We start from the raw sequence: 18,937 nt of genomic DNA on the forward strand, positions 1-18,937 counted from the left end.
TAATCATCACCTTTAGCTAGTGCTTCACAATCTGTATATTGGTTAATCACAATTGTTAACTTAATAGAAAATAGAGTATAAATTTGACTGTGCTGAAAAGCACGACTTGACTATTCATTCAATACATTTCCAATGGTAGTTTTCAGCTTCAGATGAGGATTTCAAATCACCAGATGTATTCAAAATCTTACCGGAATTTCTCTTTGAAGTCTGCTATTAGATTTTCCTTTGCTTGTCCTTCAACCCAGTATTTGTTGGGCACATAGAAGGCTGACCTCACCCTGCACTGTGGACAGGTCCTGAAGCAAAGAACTCTTATGAGGTCACAACAGGACTAAAATGTTTGATCGTATACAGCACAGTGACAATGTATTGGCCCCCTACTAATATTGTTTTATTTTTTAAGTTTCACCACGAGTTTTGGTTAATTTCTACTGAATGCAACAAACCCTGATTACCTCTAGACCCGTTTGATCAAGAAATCACTTAAACAGAATCTGTCGACAAAATCCAGTATGACAAAAGATCGAGAAAAAAACTGAACAAATGAGAGAATCAAAACAAATTTCAACAGTGGAGAAAAAGTAATTGACATCCATATGTTTGGAGAGGCTTACAAAAGCCATTTCAAAAGCTTTATGATTCCAGCGAACCAATCGAGAAAGCCTTTTTCCTCACATGAAGACACCATGGAATCTTACTAGGGGGCCGGGTGACAAAGATTACCCCAAGAGCTCAGCAATGACTTAGCCATCAGGACACACAAAGTCAGGACTACTTCTAAAGATCTGCTGGCTTCCCTTGCCAAGGTTACTGTAAGTGTTGGGTGGGGAGTTGGGGGCGGGGGGGTAATGGGTAGGGGACACTGCTGAGAAAAAAAAATAAAAATTCCTTGTCCCTATATATTTGGGAGGACTTTCATGAGTGGCAAACTGAAAATTTAGCTTTTTGGATGATGTGTCTTGTTACATCTGGCTGTAATGTCGCTTAGCATTTCTGGGGGATAAAAATACGAATAGTCAAACAGTGGTTGTAATGATGGGCTTGGGCTGAATTGGTTCTTCAGGACCTGGAAAACCTGTGAATGATGGATCCATGAATTCTCCTATTTAACTGAAAATCCCGATGTGTCAGTTTGTGAGATGCCAAAGCACTTTTGTGTTTTGCAGCAGGTAGTAATCGTTAATACTATCAAGTTCTTTTTGGCTTGAAAAAAACAAAAAAAAAAAAACAAAATTAAGGTTTGTGTCGTAGCCTAGTCAACGTAGACTTGAAATCTGATTGAAAGTGAGTTCCAGTCTTGAGTCCAACTGAAATAGAGGGGCATGTCAAACCCCTATTTTTGCCTAACAATTCTACAAGAGTAGGCCAAAATATCACTAAACATGTGAAAGACACCGACAGTTATAGAATACACCATATTTTCAGTTGTTGCTGTTGAGGATGGCCAAACCAGTTAAGTTTAACAGGCCCCATTACTCTTTCACCACAAGGGCAGGTAACCATCTTCTCAGCCAACCCCACCCCTTACATAAATGGAGGGGGGAAAAAAGGCCCTACAGAAAGAATTCGGTCCCCCCTATAGTTTGGATAAAATTGTAGTTATTTACAAAAATATATATCTTAAAAAAAAAAAAAAATTGCAGAAAAAATACAAATAAAAACATGCAATATGGAATGCATAAAGTACTGCTTAAGATATTAAAATGAGCATGCCATTGAATTACTTCCTAGCTATATACTGTATAGCGAGGAAAGACGAACATTCAGGGTGGTGATGGCTCTCGGGGTGTGTGCGTGTGTGATTGGGGGAGAATTCCTTCATCAGTTGGTCTTTGCTTTTGCATATCTGTACTGCCTTCCAGATGGCAGGAGCCCAAACAATTGATAACCAGTGTGTCGTGTCCTTAATAATATTCTGAGTTCAGATGAGGCACTGTGGTCAGGTCAGTGTCATCCATTGAAGTTACACGGCTCATTAAAAGACTCAGATTACAGTATTTAAAATCCCATGAGAACATTTTTAAAGAACAATTTTGTGTTTTTGTAATCCGACAATAAAAATGTCAAAACAAAAAAATACATTGCAAACCAAATCAAGCAAACTATAAATATGAACGATCACTTCCAACTTTGTTCCATTTTTTTTTTTTTTTTTTTTTAAATCATTGATAGTCTTTTTTTCTTGGTGTAAAAAAAATTATTGCTTGAGAATATCAACAGCAATGCATGTTGAAAGCTGAATGATTCTCAAACACCTTTAAGGTTAATGTTATGTTGCCTCCTACATTTAAAATACAGAATGAGCTTTTGTGCACTGTATTTTCTGTGCTTTCATTCTCGATCAGGCTGTGCCAAGGTGGAATTTTAATATTACACACCATGTCATCGTGCACTTTCTACTTTGGCGTCCGAAGAGACCACTCAAAAAAAAAAAAAAAAAAGAAAAAAATCCAGTTTCACCACTTTTTCTTCTATTATTCATACTTTCCAACAGCAACAGCATTTCTTTTTTTTTTTTTTTTACATTTGCCATTATTAGTAAAGATAAGGCGCATGTCTAGTTCCTCTTTGCTCTACGTAGCTCAGACTGTGTTGCTAGACTAAAGCACCAGTGGTGGCACTGTCATTAACCACATCGATGGGCTGTGTAAGCACTGTAAGATTTGTAATTATGAGTAGCAGTTTCTTTCGGCTTGTCCCTTTCAGGGTCGCCACATCGTGTCATCTCAGATGAACGCACATATTTGTTTGGCACAATTTTTACACGGATGCCCTTCCTGACGCAACCCTTCTCAGGGAGTGGAGGCCCCAGTGGGATACGAACCCACAACCCCTGGTTTATCAAACCAGTGCTCTAACCACTGAGCTACGGGGCCTCAAGATTTGTGAGAGGTGGAGCAGTGTAAGGTAAACTATGCAGGAGAGTGTGTGCCCGGGCAGCAGGTCATTGTTAAAGAAAGTTCAGTGTACTGCTGAGAAAAAAAAATTCAACCTGACTTTTTTTTTTTTTTTTTTTGGGGGGCACAGTCTAACGATCAACACATTGAGCACTCCTGAGGACTGCCATGGAGTGGAGGCTGCTGAACCTCCTTGTGACTGCTGAAATGTCTGCCCAGTAGAGGTCCTCCGAAATCAGGACCCCCCCAGGAACCAGAATTTGTCATATTCCACACGCAGATGCTGTTAAGTGGAGCTGGTTCAGTTTTGTTCCTCCTGAAATCCAAAATGCTGTTTTTTTTTTTTTTTTTTTTTAAATTGTGTTTTAGTGCGATTGTTATTTATTTATTTCTTATTTCCCTTGAAGATGCTAGTGGAAATGTACAGAGAAGGTCAGAAGGAGCTACATTGCGTCTTTGTAGATCAAGAGAAAGCCTATGACAGAGTATTAAGAGAGGAACTGTGGTACTGCATGCGTAGGTCTGGTGTGGCAGAGAAGTATGTTAAAATAGTACAGGACATGTATGATGGCAGCAGAACAATGATGAGGTGTGCCTTAGGTGTGACAGAGGAATTTAAGGTGGAGGTGGGACTACATCAGGGATCAGCTCTGAGCCCCTTCCTGTTTGCAGTGGTAATGGGTAGGCTGACAGATGAGGTTAGACTGGAATCCCCTTGGACCATGATGTTTGCAGATGATATTGTAATATGCAGTGAAAGCAGGGAGCATGCAGAGTAACCATTAGAAAGATAGAGACATGCACTGGAAAGGAGAGGAATGAAGATTAGCTTAAGTAAAACAGAATATATGTGCGTGAATGAGAAAGGTTGAGGGGGAAGAGTGAGGCTGCGTGGAGAAGAGATAGCGAGGGTGGACGACTTCAAATATTTAGGGTCAACAATCCAGAGCAATGGTGAGTGTGGTAAGGAAGTTAAGAAACTGATCCAAGCAGGTTGGAACAGCTGGCGAAAGGTGTCTGGTGTGTTATGTGACAGAAGAGTCTCTGCTAGGATGAAGGGCAAAGTTTACAAAACAGTGGTGAGGCCGGCCATGATGTACGGATTAGACGGTGGCACTGAAGAAACAACAGGAAGCAGAACTGGAGGTGGCAGAAATGAAGATGTTGAGGTTCTTGCTCGGAGTGAGCAGGTTGGATAGGATTAGAAATTACCTCAGTTGAGGGACAGCCAAAGTTGGATGTTTTGGAGACAATATTCGAGAGAGCAGACTTCGATGGTTTAGACATGTTCAGAGACGAGAGAGTGAGTATATTGGTGGAAGGGTGCTGAGGATGGTGCTGCCAGGCAAAAGAGCAAGAGGAAGACCAAAGAGAAGGTTTATGGATGTGGTGAGGGAAGACATGAGGGCATTTGGGGTTAGAGAGGAACATGCAGAAGAGAGGCTAAGATGGAAAAAGATGACACACTATGGGGACCCCTAACGGGACAAACCGAAAGGAAAAAAGATTAGTGTGATGTCTCTAACAGGTTGTGAGGTTCTGGACCTCCTCTCTGTGCAGTGCTTTTTTTTATAAATAAGATCAGGCCAACCACCAGTGTGTTGTCAGAATGTGTTATTGTCATATGGGCTGCAGTCAAAGGTGGAGAGAGAGTGCAGGACGGGGCTGAGCAAGGAGCCCTGTGATGAGCCAGTGGGAGCTGATTTTCACCATCTGAGGACTGTTCGTCAAGAAGTCCTTGATTCAGGTGCACGTCAGAGGAGGGAGGCCCAAGATGTCCAGTTTAAATCATCAGAATGTCCGTGATGATTGTGTTCAAGGTCAAGCTATAATCAAAAAAGAGCATCTTAGCGTAGCTCCGTAGTTGTTCCAAGTGACCCAACACAGCGTGCAGAGCTATACCGATGGCATCCTCTGATCTATTCAGTCAGAATGCGTACTGGTGGGAGTCAAAGTTGGGGGGAGGCAGTCTTTGATGGACCGAAGAACCAGCCTCTCAAAGCACTTCATAATGACAGGTGTGAGGCCAACAGGGTGATAGTCATTGAGGGTAGTTAAGGATTTCATACAAGTGGGAATGGGCCAGGGAGAGGTTGAGGACCATGCGGAAGACACTGTGGTCAGCTGGTGGGCACATGCTCCAAGCACCTTGCCTGGTACTCCGTCCGGGCCAGCAGCCTTCCTAGCACATGCCTCACATCGTGCTCCTGTATAGTAAGTGGAGAGTTTCTGGACCCTGGTGCAGCAGAGTGTCGCAGAGATTTTTCAAAGCCAGCAAAGAAGCTCTTGAGCTCCTCTGCTAATGACTGCATTGTGTCTTCTGGTATCACATAACACCCTCTGACGTTTGTCAGAATCTGTAGATCAGGGGTCGGGAACCTTTTAGGCTGAGAGTGCCATAAACACCAAATATTTTAAAATGTAATTGCAAAAGAGCCATACTATGTTTTTAAAACTAAATTGTATTTGTGCATTTTATGTGAGACCAACACTTTAAGAGTACAATAAGTCTTTAAATTCTTTGAAATAACATTATGCCATTGCTAACCAATGATGACAAAAGTACTTCTTACCATTAATGCAACTTCTTTGCTGATAGCTTTGTCTGTTTTATACATTAAACTTCATGCAGCCTTTGAGATTTCCATCCATTGTGAACATAGGTAGGTCTTGTTTTTTTTTTTTTTTATAAAAAGTGAGACTTTTCACATGCATAGGTATAACCAAAAATTGACAGTACAGCAATACTCACACGCCGCAGTGGTTGGTATGTGACGGGATGTGCGTTCCAAGTTGTCACAATAAGCTGGTCTGCAGATAAATCCCCCCCCCCCCTCCATTTCTCCCACTTATGTTGGCTTGCCAACAATGCTGACAGAGCCATGTCTCTTTCATTTGATTATCTTGTCTTTATGTGAAAAGTTGTCAAAAAGTTCATTGGCAAGATCAAGTAAGACAGTTTTGGCAAACTCCCCATCTGCAAATGGCTTTAAGTTTCTCACAATTGCCAAAGTATCAAAGCTATATGAATTGCAGCCGCCTTCATGTGGCCAAAGAGTTGCTGCTGACTAGTTGGGACTCTGGACAGTAGCTCATGACATGCATTCTTCCTGCTTTTCCCCACATATTTTGATCCAATGGCGTGTGTTGAAGTGGTATTTAATCATTGCAATTTTGTCATAAATTACACACAAAGGAACTTTATCCACAAAGAAATTCCTCTGTCCATTCATACTGAAAACTGCGCTACTGTACTCCATCTCTTAGCTATTTTTGTCAAAAGCATTTCCATAATTAATTTACACCTGAGCTGCGTTCGACCCTTCTGCACATGCCCACACCAATTTCCATATTGGACAGCAAATAGCAACAAATTGTCTTTGCCTCATTTCCATTGCCTACAAGACACAAAGGACATACAGTAGTGTATTGGGTGGTCAATGTGTTGGTCGCGATCGACTGGCAATTTTGGTCGATCACCCGACGGCGTGCCCATTTAAAAAAAAAAAAAAAAAGAAAAAAAGAAAAAAAAAAAGCCTATCATTCATCTTGTCGCCTGATTCAGGTGTGACATATGTCGATCGCACGCACAGAGGCGCGGTTCCAGCAAGCTGGCTTCCTATTTACTCTCTCTTTTGCTTTCTCAACGCCAGTCACGGCGATCCGCACGTAGTCCACTCCTTGTTGGACATTTAACATGCTCGTGGAGCTTCAGGACTATGGTCTTCAGATTGGCCTTGTCAAAGTCCCCAGCTATGATGTGAATGCCTTCAGGCCTACTGCTGTTTATTGATGACATTCAGCAATATTACAGTTAGTATGTGGGATGTAAACAGCTGTGATGATGGCTACAGTTGGCTCCCTCAGGACATACGGACGGGATTTAACAGACACGTACTCTCAGGTAAACAGTGTCTCTCAATTATCACACTGCTGTTGTGCCAGTTGGTATGCATGTACACAATCAGTGCCCTCCATAATTATTGGCACCCCTGGTTAAGGTGTTTTTCAGCTTCTAATATTTTTTTTTCTAAATATAGAACAATGGAAAAAAAAAAAAGAAATCCAACCATCAATACAAGTGCATTTATTCAGTGGGGGAAAAAATCCCACAGTTATTTGACAAATAATGTGTCAGAATTATTAGCACCCCTGATGTTAATACTTTGTACAACCCCCTTTTGGCAACAAAACAGCACCTAATCTATAATGTTTCAAAAGATGGGAAAAGAAGAGGGATTTTCAGCCATTCCTCTTTGCGGAATCTCTCTATATCACCCAGAGACCTGGGTCCTCCCCTCTCTACTCTCTTCAGCTCACCCTGCAGGTTTTCAATGGGGTTGAGGTCTGGGGACTGAGATGGCCATGAGAGGAGCTTGATTTTGTGTCTGGTGAACCATTTCTGTGTAGATTTGGCTATATTTAAGGGTCATTGTCTTGCTGAAAGACCCATCTTCAGCTTTTGGGCAGAGTGCAACAGATTTTGATTTAAAATGTCCTGGTATTTCAAAGCATTCATGATGCCATGCACCCTAACAAGGTTCCCAGGGCCTTTGGAAGCGAAACAGCCCCACAGCATCACTGACCCCCCCATACTTCACAGTGGGTATGAGGTGTTTTTCAGCATGCACATCTTTCGTGGCACGCCAGACCCACTTAGAGTGTTTGTTGCCAAAAGCCGCAATCTTGGTCTCATTGACCAAAGCACACGGTCCCAGTTGAAGCCCCAATACCACTTGGCAAACTCCAGACGTTTGTGTTTATGATTGTGAGTGAGGAAAGGTTTTCTTCGTGCATGCCTCCCAAACAGCTTGTTGGCGTGTAGACAGAGCCTGATTGTTGATTTGGAGAGTTTGGGATCCCAGGATGCTACCATTTGTTGTAATTCTGTAGCAGTGAGCTTTGGAGATCTATTGATCTCTCTTACCATCCTCCTCACTGTGCGTGGTGGCAAAATAAACTTGGGTCCTCGTCCAGGCTTGTTTACCACTGTTCCAGTTGTTTTGAACTTCTAAATTATTCCTCTCACAATGGATATGGGCAGCTGCAGTTGAGTGGCAATCTTGTAGCCTCTACCTGACCTATGAAGGTCGAAACACATCTGCCTCACTTGTATGCTGTTTTTCCTTTGTCTTTCCCATGTTTAAGAGTGGATAAGAGAAATGGCCTCTGTGTCATGTCATATTTATACCCCAGGGAAACAGGAAGTGATGAATTACTAATTAAATGTTTCTACGTACTCTGGTAAACTATGTAAACTACTGTAGAAATGAAATGCTTCAATTATATTTATGTCCTGGGAATTGTTAAGGGTGCCAATAATTGTGGAACAAGTGATTTAATGAAAAAAATTTAGTCAGGGATTTTTCTTCATTTTCTTACAATTCATTTGAGTTAAAGGTTACATTTCCTAAAATTTTCAGTGTAACAGTATTCTTCTACAATAAACACTGAATTTATTTTAAGGCTTTTAACACATCTTAACCGGGGGTGCCAATAATTATGGAGGCACTGTAGAACCACCCACCACTGCTTTTGCCCGATGCCAGCGGTGAACCATGCAGCCTGCGAGCATCGGAAATGTTTGCATGAAGCAAGGTCTCCATTATGAGGACACAGTCACATACATAGCGAATATCAGAAAGTTGCAATTCTAGCTCGTCCTTTTTGTTGGCAATGGAACTGGCGTTTATGAGATACAGGCTTGGAAGAGGTGGTCTGTGCGGGTTTTTTTTTTTTTTTTTTAGCCTGAGCAGGCAGACAACCCCGCTTTTGGTTCATCTCTATCCTCTGGGGCTTCACTGGCCTGGTCTCCGAAGCTTGTCTGGAATGTTTGCGGTGAAAGTCACTCAAGACTGCTGTTTTGTGTAGGAATACGAAGTTCAAAGGTTCCTGGCATGTAGCGTCAAATCATACATGAGCCAAGTGCCCCCCCAAATAAGAAAATATGAAAAGTAACATTGATAGGGAGAGCCTTAAGCCACTGCGTTCATCCATGCTGCCATTATGTGGCCCAATGTACCCTTCCTGGAAATTTTGTATTTTTTTTTTAAAAGCTTGGATAAGTGATATTCCTGCTACTTCGCAGTTGCTCTTCTGAGAACTACCACAACAGACTTAAGCGCACTGGCCAAAAAAAAAAAAAAAAAAAACCCAGTTCCCATTTAAAGTAAATCCAAGTATTAACACTGAAATGCTTTTTTTATGAGTTTCCGTCTGACTTGACCTCGTCCAACTTTAAACAATGTGCCCCACTAGCCTAAAAGTTTGCCCACCAGTCTTACACAAACAGGTCGGTGACTTGTCCCATCAAGTCCAATCAGTATAATCAACTAGAGGTGGACTCCACTGAAGATGCGGAACCATCAAGGATGATAAGAAATTGACAGGACACTAGTTAAACACGTGAGAGCAAAGGGTCTGAATACCTAAGGGCATGTAATTAATTTTTTATTAATCTGCACAATTTAACAATTCTGCCCCCCCCCCCCATTATGGAGGTTCTGTGTGTGTATATTGAGGAAAAAATGTTATCAAAATGTCTAATATACCAAAAATTTAAGGGGGTCTAAATATTTTCCACACCCACTGAAAGTTCACTTGAGTTATATTTGTCTGGGACAAACATTTGAGTTTAACATTGTTAAAGTGAAGAAAACAAAGCAAAAATATATGAAAATGAGAAGAAGCCAATACGTTTTCACAGGATTGTAAATGGAAACCTACTTGACAACATCAGCCCCGAGGTCTCTGGTTTTTCTCCAGGTCATGATGCACTGCAGGCAAAAGGCATGACTGCAGTTGGGCAAGATTCCAAACACTTGGTTACTGCGATCCAGCTTGTCATACACCTTGTCCATGCAAATGCCACAGGTGACATCTCGACTCTGGAGGAATGCCTCTGAGGTCCCGTCAGCGGACGAGGCTGCAGCGGCACCTGCGGCTTCCATGCTACCTGGAAGGTTTTCCTGTACCAAAAAAAAAAAAAAAAAAAAAAAAAAAAAAAAAAAAAAAAAAGACCTTGATTTATTGGGTTGACCTGAACACAAACCGGGTCAAACACAAACCTCTTTTTCGTGTGGACTTGCACAAGACTGTTCTGATCTCTTGCCTGAGATTCGGGAAGGAATATCTGCAAAGAAGATGTAAATTGAAGGTCTGTGCGGGAATTGTTCCTCAATGTGCTTCTGGTAATGGAGTAATGAACTACTAAATACCTTTGATACCAAACTGAAAATATAGTTCCTCAATTGACTACCAAAAGTATTCATATTTAATTTTGCAAAATTTATCCTCTGGTATCAGTGGGATCGAGATTTTCGACAATTTATTGACCCTTTCATATGCTGGCATAATAGTCATGTCACAGCACTCTGTGCCATTCTTGCGTAAAGTTGCAGTACCAATTCTTCTCCATAGTTTAACTTAGAGAAATCCACTGGTTTCCATTAATGTATCCAATAGGTCATGTTATATGTACTCTATTTTGACAATCTGATGTTACACTGAAGAAAACAAGTATTTGCACACCCTCCTATATTACAAGAAATCATGGAGGGGTCTGAAATTTTCATCGTAGGTGCATGTCCACTGTGAGAGAGAATCTAAAAAGAAAAATCCAGAAATCACAGCGTATTATTTTTTAACAATTTATTTGTGTGATGCAACTGCAAATACCAATGTTATTTGGTATAGTAGCCTTTGCTTGCAATTACTGAGGTCAAACATTTCCTGTGGTTGTTCACCAGGTTTGCACACACTGCAGGAGGGATTTTGGCCCACTTCTCTACTCAGATCTCTAATCAGAGAGGTTTCTGGGATGTCAATGAGAAAGAGTTTCGAGTACCTCCAAAGATTTTCTATTTGGTTTAGGTCTGGAGACTGCCTAGGCCACGCCAGAACCTTGATATGCTTCTTATGCAGCCACTCTTTGGTTTTCCTGGCTGTGAGCTTGGGTCATTGTCATGTTGAAAGACCCAGCCACAACCCAGTTTCAATCCTCTGACTGAGGCAAAGAGGTTCCCCAAAATCTCACAATACATGGCCGCGGTCATCCCCTCCTTAATACACTGCAGTCGTTCTGTTCTATGTGGAGAAAAACACCCCCTAAAGCATGATGCTACCACCCCCATGCTTCAGAGTAGGGATGGTGTTCTTGGTATGGAACTCATCATTTGTCTTCCTCCAAACACGGTAAATGGAATTATGACCAAAAAGTTAAATTTTGGTCACAAAACTTTCTCCCATGATTCCTGTGTCATCCAAATGGTCATTGGCAAACTTAAAACAGGCCTTGACATGCGCAGGTTTAAGCAGGGGAACCTTCCGTGCGATGGATGATTTCAAACTATAATTTCTTAGTGTATTAAACATTTATCTTGGAAACGGTGGTCCCAGCTCTTTTTCAGGTCATTGACCAAGTCCTGTCGTGTAGTCCTGGGCCGATTCCTCACCTTTCTAAGGATCATTGACACCCCACGAGGTGATATCTTACATGGAGCTCCACTCTGATCGAAATTGACAGTCATGTTTAGCTTCTTCCATTTTCTAATGATTGCTCCAACAGTGGACCTTTTTTCACCAAACTGCTTGGCAATTTCTCCGGAGCCCTTTCCAGCCATGTGGAGTTGTACAATTTTGTCTTTGGACAGCTCTTTGGTCTTAGCCATGTTACAAGTTTGAGTCTTACTGATTGTATGGGGTGGACAGGTGCCTTTATGCACACAGGTGCATCTGATTCAGGATAATACATGGAGTGGAGGTGTACTTTTAAAGACGGACTAACAGGTCTTTGAGGGTCAGAATTCTAGCTGAGGATAGGTGTTCAAGTACTTATTTGCAGCTGTATTACACAAATCGTTAAAAAAAGTGATTTCTGGATTTTTCTTTTTAGATTATCTCACACAGTGGAAATGCACCTACGATGAAAATCTTAGACCCCGCCATGATTTTTAAGTGGGAGAACTTGCAATATAGCAGGATGTTCAAATACTTTTCTTCACCGTAAATCCTCATGTAAGTGTTTTGAGATTTTTTTTTTATTTTTTTTTTAAATTATGAAATCAACTACGAATTTTCAGGGGCGCTGCCATTTTCGCAAGTCACATGACCCACACGCACAGATGTAACGTGTTACGTGCCGCAACAAAGGCTCAATTACATGGGACACCATTTATGCCCAGCGCTGATTTCTCATCATCTGATGAAGAAATAGCAGTATCGGGTTATCGGGAATACTTCCATACACAATGTGTATAGCTCAGTCTTCCCGATAAACCAAGCCGCTTACGGCTGTGTATGGAAGCATTCCTAAGTCTTTCCGATGAACAGATACTGTTATTTCTTCAACAGATGAAGATAAACCAGAGAAATCTGCACATGGCGTAAATGGTGTCCCATGTAATCGAGCATTTCTTGCGGCATGTAACACGTCACATCCACCCACGGTCATGTGACTCGCGAAAATGACAGCACCCCTGAAAATTCGTAATTGTCGATAAAAATCTTCTCAAAACACTTAAATGAGAGCGGAATCAACATCACGTTGTCAAAATAAGAGTACATATTACATGATCTATTAGATACATTCTTAATGTAAGCCAGTAGATTTCCCCTTTAAGATTATTTTCCACAATCATACAGTTTAAGTTGGCAAATGATCTGTGACAAATACACATGAGTTACCATGGTACTAACTTTTTGAATGATGGGCCAATGCAAAGCTGTGGTGGCCAGGTCAGAAATTGTAGCAGCCCATTTTGTTCATGACAAAACATTAAATTTATTGATTATTTTTGGATTTACCATCTTTATAATGTATTGCTAAAGGCCCTTTTTAAGTGTAACTGCATTCATGGCAATAACTGTACTACCATCACTAAAAGAATTGGAACAGGAAAAGGAATCCTTGTGCAAGTTTCTCCCCCCAACCCAAAAAAGTGGTAAAGATGGAATAAAAGGAATTGCAATTGCACAAAAAAAGTCAATTGCATGATTAAAATCTTTTATTTATAATTGACATTCCGACAATGCTTTATCTTGTGTATTGATGATGTGCACAGTATCATTACAGGTGTTAATCAGTTTTATGTTACCCATTCCCGTGCAAACAATCCATGAGTGTGAGAGCTGCCGATAATGCAGATATAGACCTAATGGATTAGCTGCAAAAATTATACAATGCAATTATGATGAGTGCTATTGGCTACACGTTCAGACGTGTTTGGGTTTGTGTCGCAGATCTTGCACACCAGCATGGGGTGAAGGAGCGAGGGCATGGTACAAAAAATTCCATCACATAAAAGTATTTCAATAAAGATTTTTGCTTCATTTAAAAAAAAAAATCATTTACCAGTTTAATTTCTCAAATTCACAATGACCAACAAACTATTTTCAGTGAGGCAAGAAAAATTGTTAGAAATCCCCCCCCAAGTACAAGTGTATTAAAAAAGCCACTCAGAAAAGGCATAGCGAGCCTGTTGTGCAACATCACTTGAGCAGCATACAACAGGTTCGTAGCTGTGTGTTGATGAGCTAAGATTTAGTTTTATATCATCAGGAAAAACAGGCTGGGATACAGTCACATTTGAAAAATGTACAGGTGTGGTCAGTCATGCCCACAGATAAATTTGCAGCTGTGATTAGGGATGGAATCTCAAAACTTTAAAATAATTTACTGGATTAATATAAATTAAGAATAAAATATGACTAAAATAGAAACAGTCTCTACCCGCAATGTAACAAAGTTTTGAAAATTTAGTTCAACATAAAATCGGCGTTAGTGGCAACAAGCTACATTGTAACAAACATTCCTGTCGGCAATCGTGATGTATCGAGTGGGGGGGACTATATCGCGGGACTGCGCGCCTTTATGTGCATGGGCTCGATGTATTGGCCACACCTTAATCAAGCGACAAGGTGATGATAGTCTGTCTTTTTTTGTGTTTTTTTTTTGTGACTGTCAGCGTACGGCCAACTTTAAACGCCCGCACCAATTCTCAAACTTCCAGGCCATAGCCACCACTACAAAGATTTTGGTCAACTATTCAAGTTCTATAATTTACCCTAAAGTTCAACCTGTACTCATTCGAGACATATCTCACTGCGAGAACACCACAAATCAACCTCATAAGTTTTTGGGTTTTTTTTTCTGACATGATCGGGATAAGGGAAACATTGTGAAGTAGACTCACATTCTATGAGTAAAAGACGTGTGGTGTCCAGGCCACCATCTAACATTAGCAAATGTTTTAAGTGTGCAAAGCAAAGTTTCCGTGAAGCACAAAGTGTCAGAATGTCCAAACTCTTTGTAGGTCTTGATCAGAACCTAAAGCTCATCCATGTTCTTGGCTTGGGAGCATAGATTCGTAAGCTGAATCGATGGAAGCGTACAAAAACTAGTGTGGTTGTTTGCATGTATGCATGCATGTGCCCTGTGGTTGGCTGGCAACCAGTTCAGGGTGAATCCTGCCTCCTGTCCAGCATTAACTGGAATAGGCTCCAGGATACCCATGACCCTACTGACGATAAGACTTATAAAATGTGGAAGGATGGATGTTTGTGACATTTGAGAAGTTTTCCAGTTAGCCAGTGGCCATATGGATGTCACTCATTTGTCATACAAGTGTTGTATCATTATCTTAACTGAAACATTTGACATACTTTGAAAATATTCAAGTGTTACTTAAATTTGCCAAAGGTTTTACGACAATTTAGAATTTGTGATTAATTATTCAGGGTGAAATTTTCTTTTAGTGTCAACCAAAGGGATGTTGAACTAGCATTCCAGTAAATATTGCAAGTGGATTTCAAATCTATGCAGCGCACAACCAATCCAATTGCCACGCACCTTGTAATCGTTTCTCAGCATTCTGGTTCCAAGCATCTGGGACGTTTGAAGAGTTTTCCACAGACCTCAATGTCCTGCGTTGCCGTCTTGGCAACACATCAGCCTGTGCAAGAGCAGAAGCCTCTGAAACTCTTCGGTCAGATGAACCTTGGGCCGCAACGGAGGATGAAAATGTGGAGGGGGAGACTGTTGGTACAGACAGTCTATGGCCTGCAACATCTGCACCACTTTCAGGTTGAGGGACATGGATGTACCTGGAGGGGAAGCAATTTCAAATGAGCAGTTTACATTTTTAGAGCATGAACCACCATTAAAAAGCATCATCTATTACCTGCAGCGTTCACCATACCAGCATGCACCTTTCTGGAAGTAACGACAAATTTGCGATGGTGGTGCGGCAGGCAATTCGTGTCGATAATGGCATCTCGAGCCATATCTGCATGAGCCATTCAAGAAGTGCCTGCAAGAAAGCCAAGCTACTCTGTTATTAATGCTGTACTTTCCACAGAAATGTCAGTTTTTCATCATTTAACAAGTCAACTAACATGCCACACATTTAAAATACAAATTCATAAAATAAACCAGTTAACTGACTAACCAGAGGAGAGAGGGGACTGGTGTTGCGTCAATTTAACCCAACAGAAGATTTAGTCAATGGACAAATCGAGGCACTCAGCTGGCTTTTTAAAAACTAAACATTGCTGAGAATATTCCAAAACGGCACTATGCCATTAGCAAAGGATGTATTTTTATACCACATGGCTGCATAATACGTCAATCGTCGAGGCAGTTTTGGTCAATTACTTCACCGCATGCCCCAAAAACAAAATGAAAAAAATGGCAACTTGTTCCATGTGTGATGTGTGTTCTAAATGGTGCTTCACCATGTTTGCTTTGGACTCTGCTCATTATTTTACCAGCATCTATGGATCTTAGGGCAGGGGTTTCAAACTGGCAGCCTCCGGTACATTTTCACCCCGTGAGATGAAAATTTGTGGCCAACAGCTTAATATGAAAGTTTGTTAGTTTAGATGAATGACATGTTAACAGTGTTGTGTGTAGATTTAGGAACCTATCAATCACAGCGGGGTATTTGGCTCTCCAACTTTGACCAGGTTTCATGCAAGCAGATTACCATTCTTCAATGACTAAACATTACAACAGCAGCATTGCCATGGATATTTTTATTACTGTATTTTCCAGACGACAAGCCACTACTTTTCAGACGCTGTGAACCCTGTGGCATATTTAACAATGATTTTTTTTTTTGTCATTAGCAGCTATGAGTTTAAAAGAACAACCACTCGAGTGAAATGGTTAAAACATGGCCGTTCCCCAAAATGCATTCGGGTTTGGGCAGGCACAGATGCCTTTAATGTGTGGAAGACTACTTTCAGTAGGCTTTGAAGAAGACTACCTCAACTGCCCATAGAAGAGCAAGTACCACTAGCATTTTAGGAGATTGCTCAAACCTTTGGTGCCTCAAAGCAGGAGGAGCATGATGTGCACAAATGCAAAATATATACTTTAATTGAATTAAGCTTGATGAGTTTGATGTGCATGCGATCGACGTATCTAACACACCTGAATCAAGCGATCTGATGGATGATAGGCTGACGTCTTTTTTTTTTGGCACACCGTCACACGATCAACAAAACTGCCTCAGCGATCAACACATTGAGCACTTCTGGTCTCCCACAACCAGTCGAGGTAGATGACCAAATTAATTTTAATTTTGATAGGAAAATTGATCGACAGCATAAGTGGGATGTGGAACCGGGAGGAACGCTGAGTAAGTCATCACAGCATGTGACTAAAAGACCAATCACAAAAGATGATCTCAATATCCATCGCGCGCCAAGACCATGGCACCCAGAGACAGAGCGTACTCCACTTTCTATAACTTTACAAATGAATGTGTTGTCTGTTGCTCGCAATGAGTCAGATTCCATCTTGAATTTTTCCACTTCTACTTGTATCGATTGGCACACACACCAATGTCTGAGATACCAAGGAAAAGTACACCCGGAGTAAACTTACCATCGTTTTTTTTTGTCTGTAAAACCAAATTTAAGTAAATGTTTATAACGCTACAATTTTTTTTTTTTTTACCTTAACTAGATCAAAGACAATGCGACTGAGTATTGACTGTTCAAAATTTGGTTAAAATCTGAACACCACCAGATAAGGTTTTAGAACAATTGATGGCAAAAACTATGGAAATGCGTAACTGTTACACATTAGATTGCAACCGCCATTGCCGCTAGGGGCGCTGGCACTCTGGTCTCGGTAGAAGCGCTACATTTTTGGTGTCTGAGTTTTTGATGCGAAGTGGAAGTTTGAAGATTGTTTTTTTTTTTTTTTTTTTCGTGATTGTCAGTGTGAAGCACGGATATATGGTTAGTATTTGAACAGCTTTTACACACTGTGTATACAGATAGTGTGTAAAAGCCATTTTGAAATGACTGAGCAGCGACCGTACTGTCATTTGGACAAACAGTTGGTGACTAATCTAGTTTCAGCTGTGGACTTCCCTTGAAATTAAGGAATAAAGCAAGTTGTTGACTATCCCATAAAGTTGTAGCCTTTCCCTATGTTCAAGACACCTTTGGTCTCAATCTTGTAGTTACAGGAAATTTTAAAGCTTAAGGAAGTCTACCTTTTGCTTAATTTTCAAAGTTGAATTTAAGAAAAATTACACATGTAAGCCATTTCTTGTTGGATTTTGAACAATATTTCATAAAAGGATCGGATAATTTATCTGATGTATTATATATGACAAATGAAAAGTTAAATCACAGAAACTGACATAATACTCATTTTACAGCAAACATTTTTAACATGTAGGATAATCAAAAAAAGATGTCCTTTTCGCATTACCCACAGTCCAAGGAATTATTTCGTACCTAAAACATTATTTGAACAATCTTTTAAAATTCATTGGGGAGCCCTACATTAGAACCTCAACAACAACCCATGGTCTCAACACAATGTTCTGGGAAGAAAACAGTAAGCTTTATTGAAAAAGGTCTAAACAAATGAGCTCATAGTTTCACAACTACAAACATTTCTCATAAAACACAGGCGCCCCACACATAAAACACACGAGCCTAACCCTAATAGAATAAAATTAATACAAAAAACAAACGAAAATAATAAGTGCAACAAAAAGTCTATAAGTCGGGAACGTACGTTGAAGTCCACGATAGAGCACGTATTTTACTTGTGCTTTGGAATCTTGGAATTACGTGTTGATGCGTGAGGCCTCAGTAATGAGAACACGACACGATGGGTGAAACTACGAAAGAAAAAAAATAAAAACACGGAACCATTGGGTACCTAGCTTTGTGCACTTCGCTGAGCTGTGCTTGTCCACGAGACGCGTACCCACACAAACGCTTCCTCCACGATTGTGTTCACTAACCGTCGGAAATTTGATATTCACCTAAAAGTTACTCCTGGCCCACGGTTGGCTTCGCCTGCAGCCGTAAAAATGAAGCGAGCCCATTTTTATAACACCACGGTAACTACATGTGAGCTTTTGGAACATTTCGCGACAAAACAAACGTTGCCGTTGGAACATTCAAATGAAAACAACGCCACCCTGACTTTGAATAACACGTTAAGAAAACCTAAAGTCGAAACGAACTTTTTAAATTTCTGCCTTGCGACGGACCGTGTCGTTTAAAGATTTGTATTGGGTTTTTCGACTATTAAACGTTAACTGTCACGCTACCATAGGCACTTACCAACAGATACTCCCATTGAGCGTTGAAAGCGACCGATCCATATCCGCGGCCACCGACGCGCGTCGCTGCTGCTGGGCGAGCTGGCTCACATACCACATCCAACTATCTTAATAGCAGACAGCCGCGTTCTCTTCGGTAATTAACGGAGCGACGAACCATAGGGGTGTGACGTCATCGTTTGATCGTCACTATTCCTAATCTCCATTGTACAGTGTGTTACTACCTTTTATCTTTAAAATTAGTCATCAGCAATCACCAGGAACATAGCAGTTGATTCTGAGATTCCATACAGCGCCTTCACGTTCGCTGCCCCCGCGCCCCCAAAAGCTATTTGTTGGCGTTTTATTTTGTCTCGTGATTTTTTAATATAAAAATATTTGTCAAAGGGGCCAATGCGGGTTGGGTCTTTTGGCCTCAAACTGTAGTGCACCCCTCGCCCC

General features: G+C 40.9%; 1 protein-coding gene and 1 non-coding gene across 6 annotated transcripts in view; both read right to left on the reverse strand.

The window, feature by feature from the left end:
- Window positions 1-18,702, reverse strand: part of mkrn4 (makorin, ring finger protein, 4) — a 32,984-nt gene extending 14,282 nt beyond the window's left edge. Inside the window, exons 1-7 of one of the 5 annotated variants that reach the window (XM_061805267.1) lie at window positions 18,498-18,699; window positions 15,080-15,208; window positions 14,749-15,002; window positions 9,968-10,032; window positions 9,752-9,868; window positions 9,627-9,676; window positions 192-299 (exon numbers count right to left, since the gene is read on the reverse strand). In XM_061805267.1, coding sequence (XP_061661251.1) covers window positions 192-299; window positions 9,627-9,676; window positions 9,752-9,868; window positions 9,968-10,032; window positions 14,749-15,002; window positions 15,080-15,208; window positions 18,498-18,595 — 821 coding nt within the window. In that variant the 5' untranslated portion in view covers window positions 18,596-18,699. Of the gene's footprint in view, window positions 1-191; window positions 300-9,626; window positions 9,869-9,967; window positions 10,033-14,748; window positions 15,003-15,079; window positions 15,225-18,497 lie in introns of all 5 variants that reach the window. The other 4 variants (XM_061805283.1, XM_061805256.1, XM_061805265.1 and 1 more) reach the window with 4 other exon arrangements.
- Window positions 2,807-2,879, reverse strand: trnai-gau (transfer RNA isoleucine (anticodon GAU)). Its single transcript has one exon. It is a non-coding gene; the product is annotated as a tRNA-Ile (tRNA).
- Window positions 18,703-18,937: the final 235 nt, after the last annotated feature.

The sequence above is a fragment of the Syngnathoides biaculeatus genome, chromosome 2, assembly GCF_019802595.1.
Source record: "Syngnathoides biaculeatus isolate LvHL_M chromosome 2, ASM1980259v1, whole genome shotgun sequence".
NCBI lineage: Eukaryota > Metazoa > Chordata > Actinopteri > Syngnathiformes > Syngnathidae > Syngnathoides > Syngnathoides biaculeatus.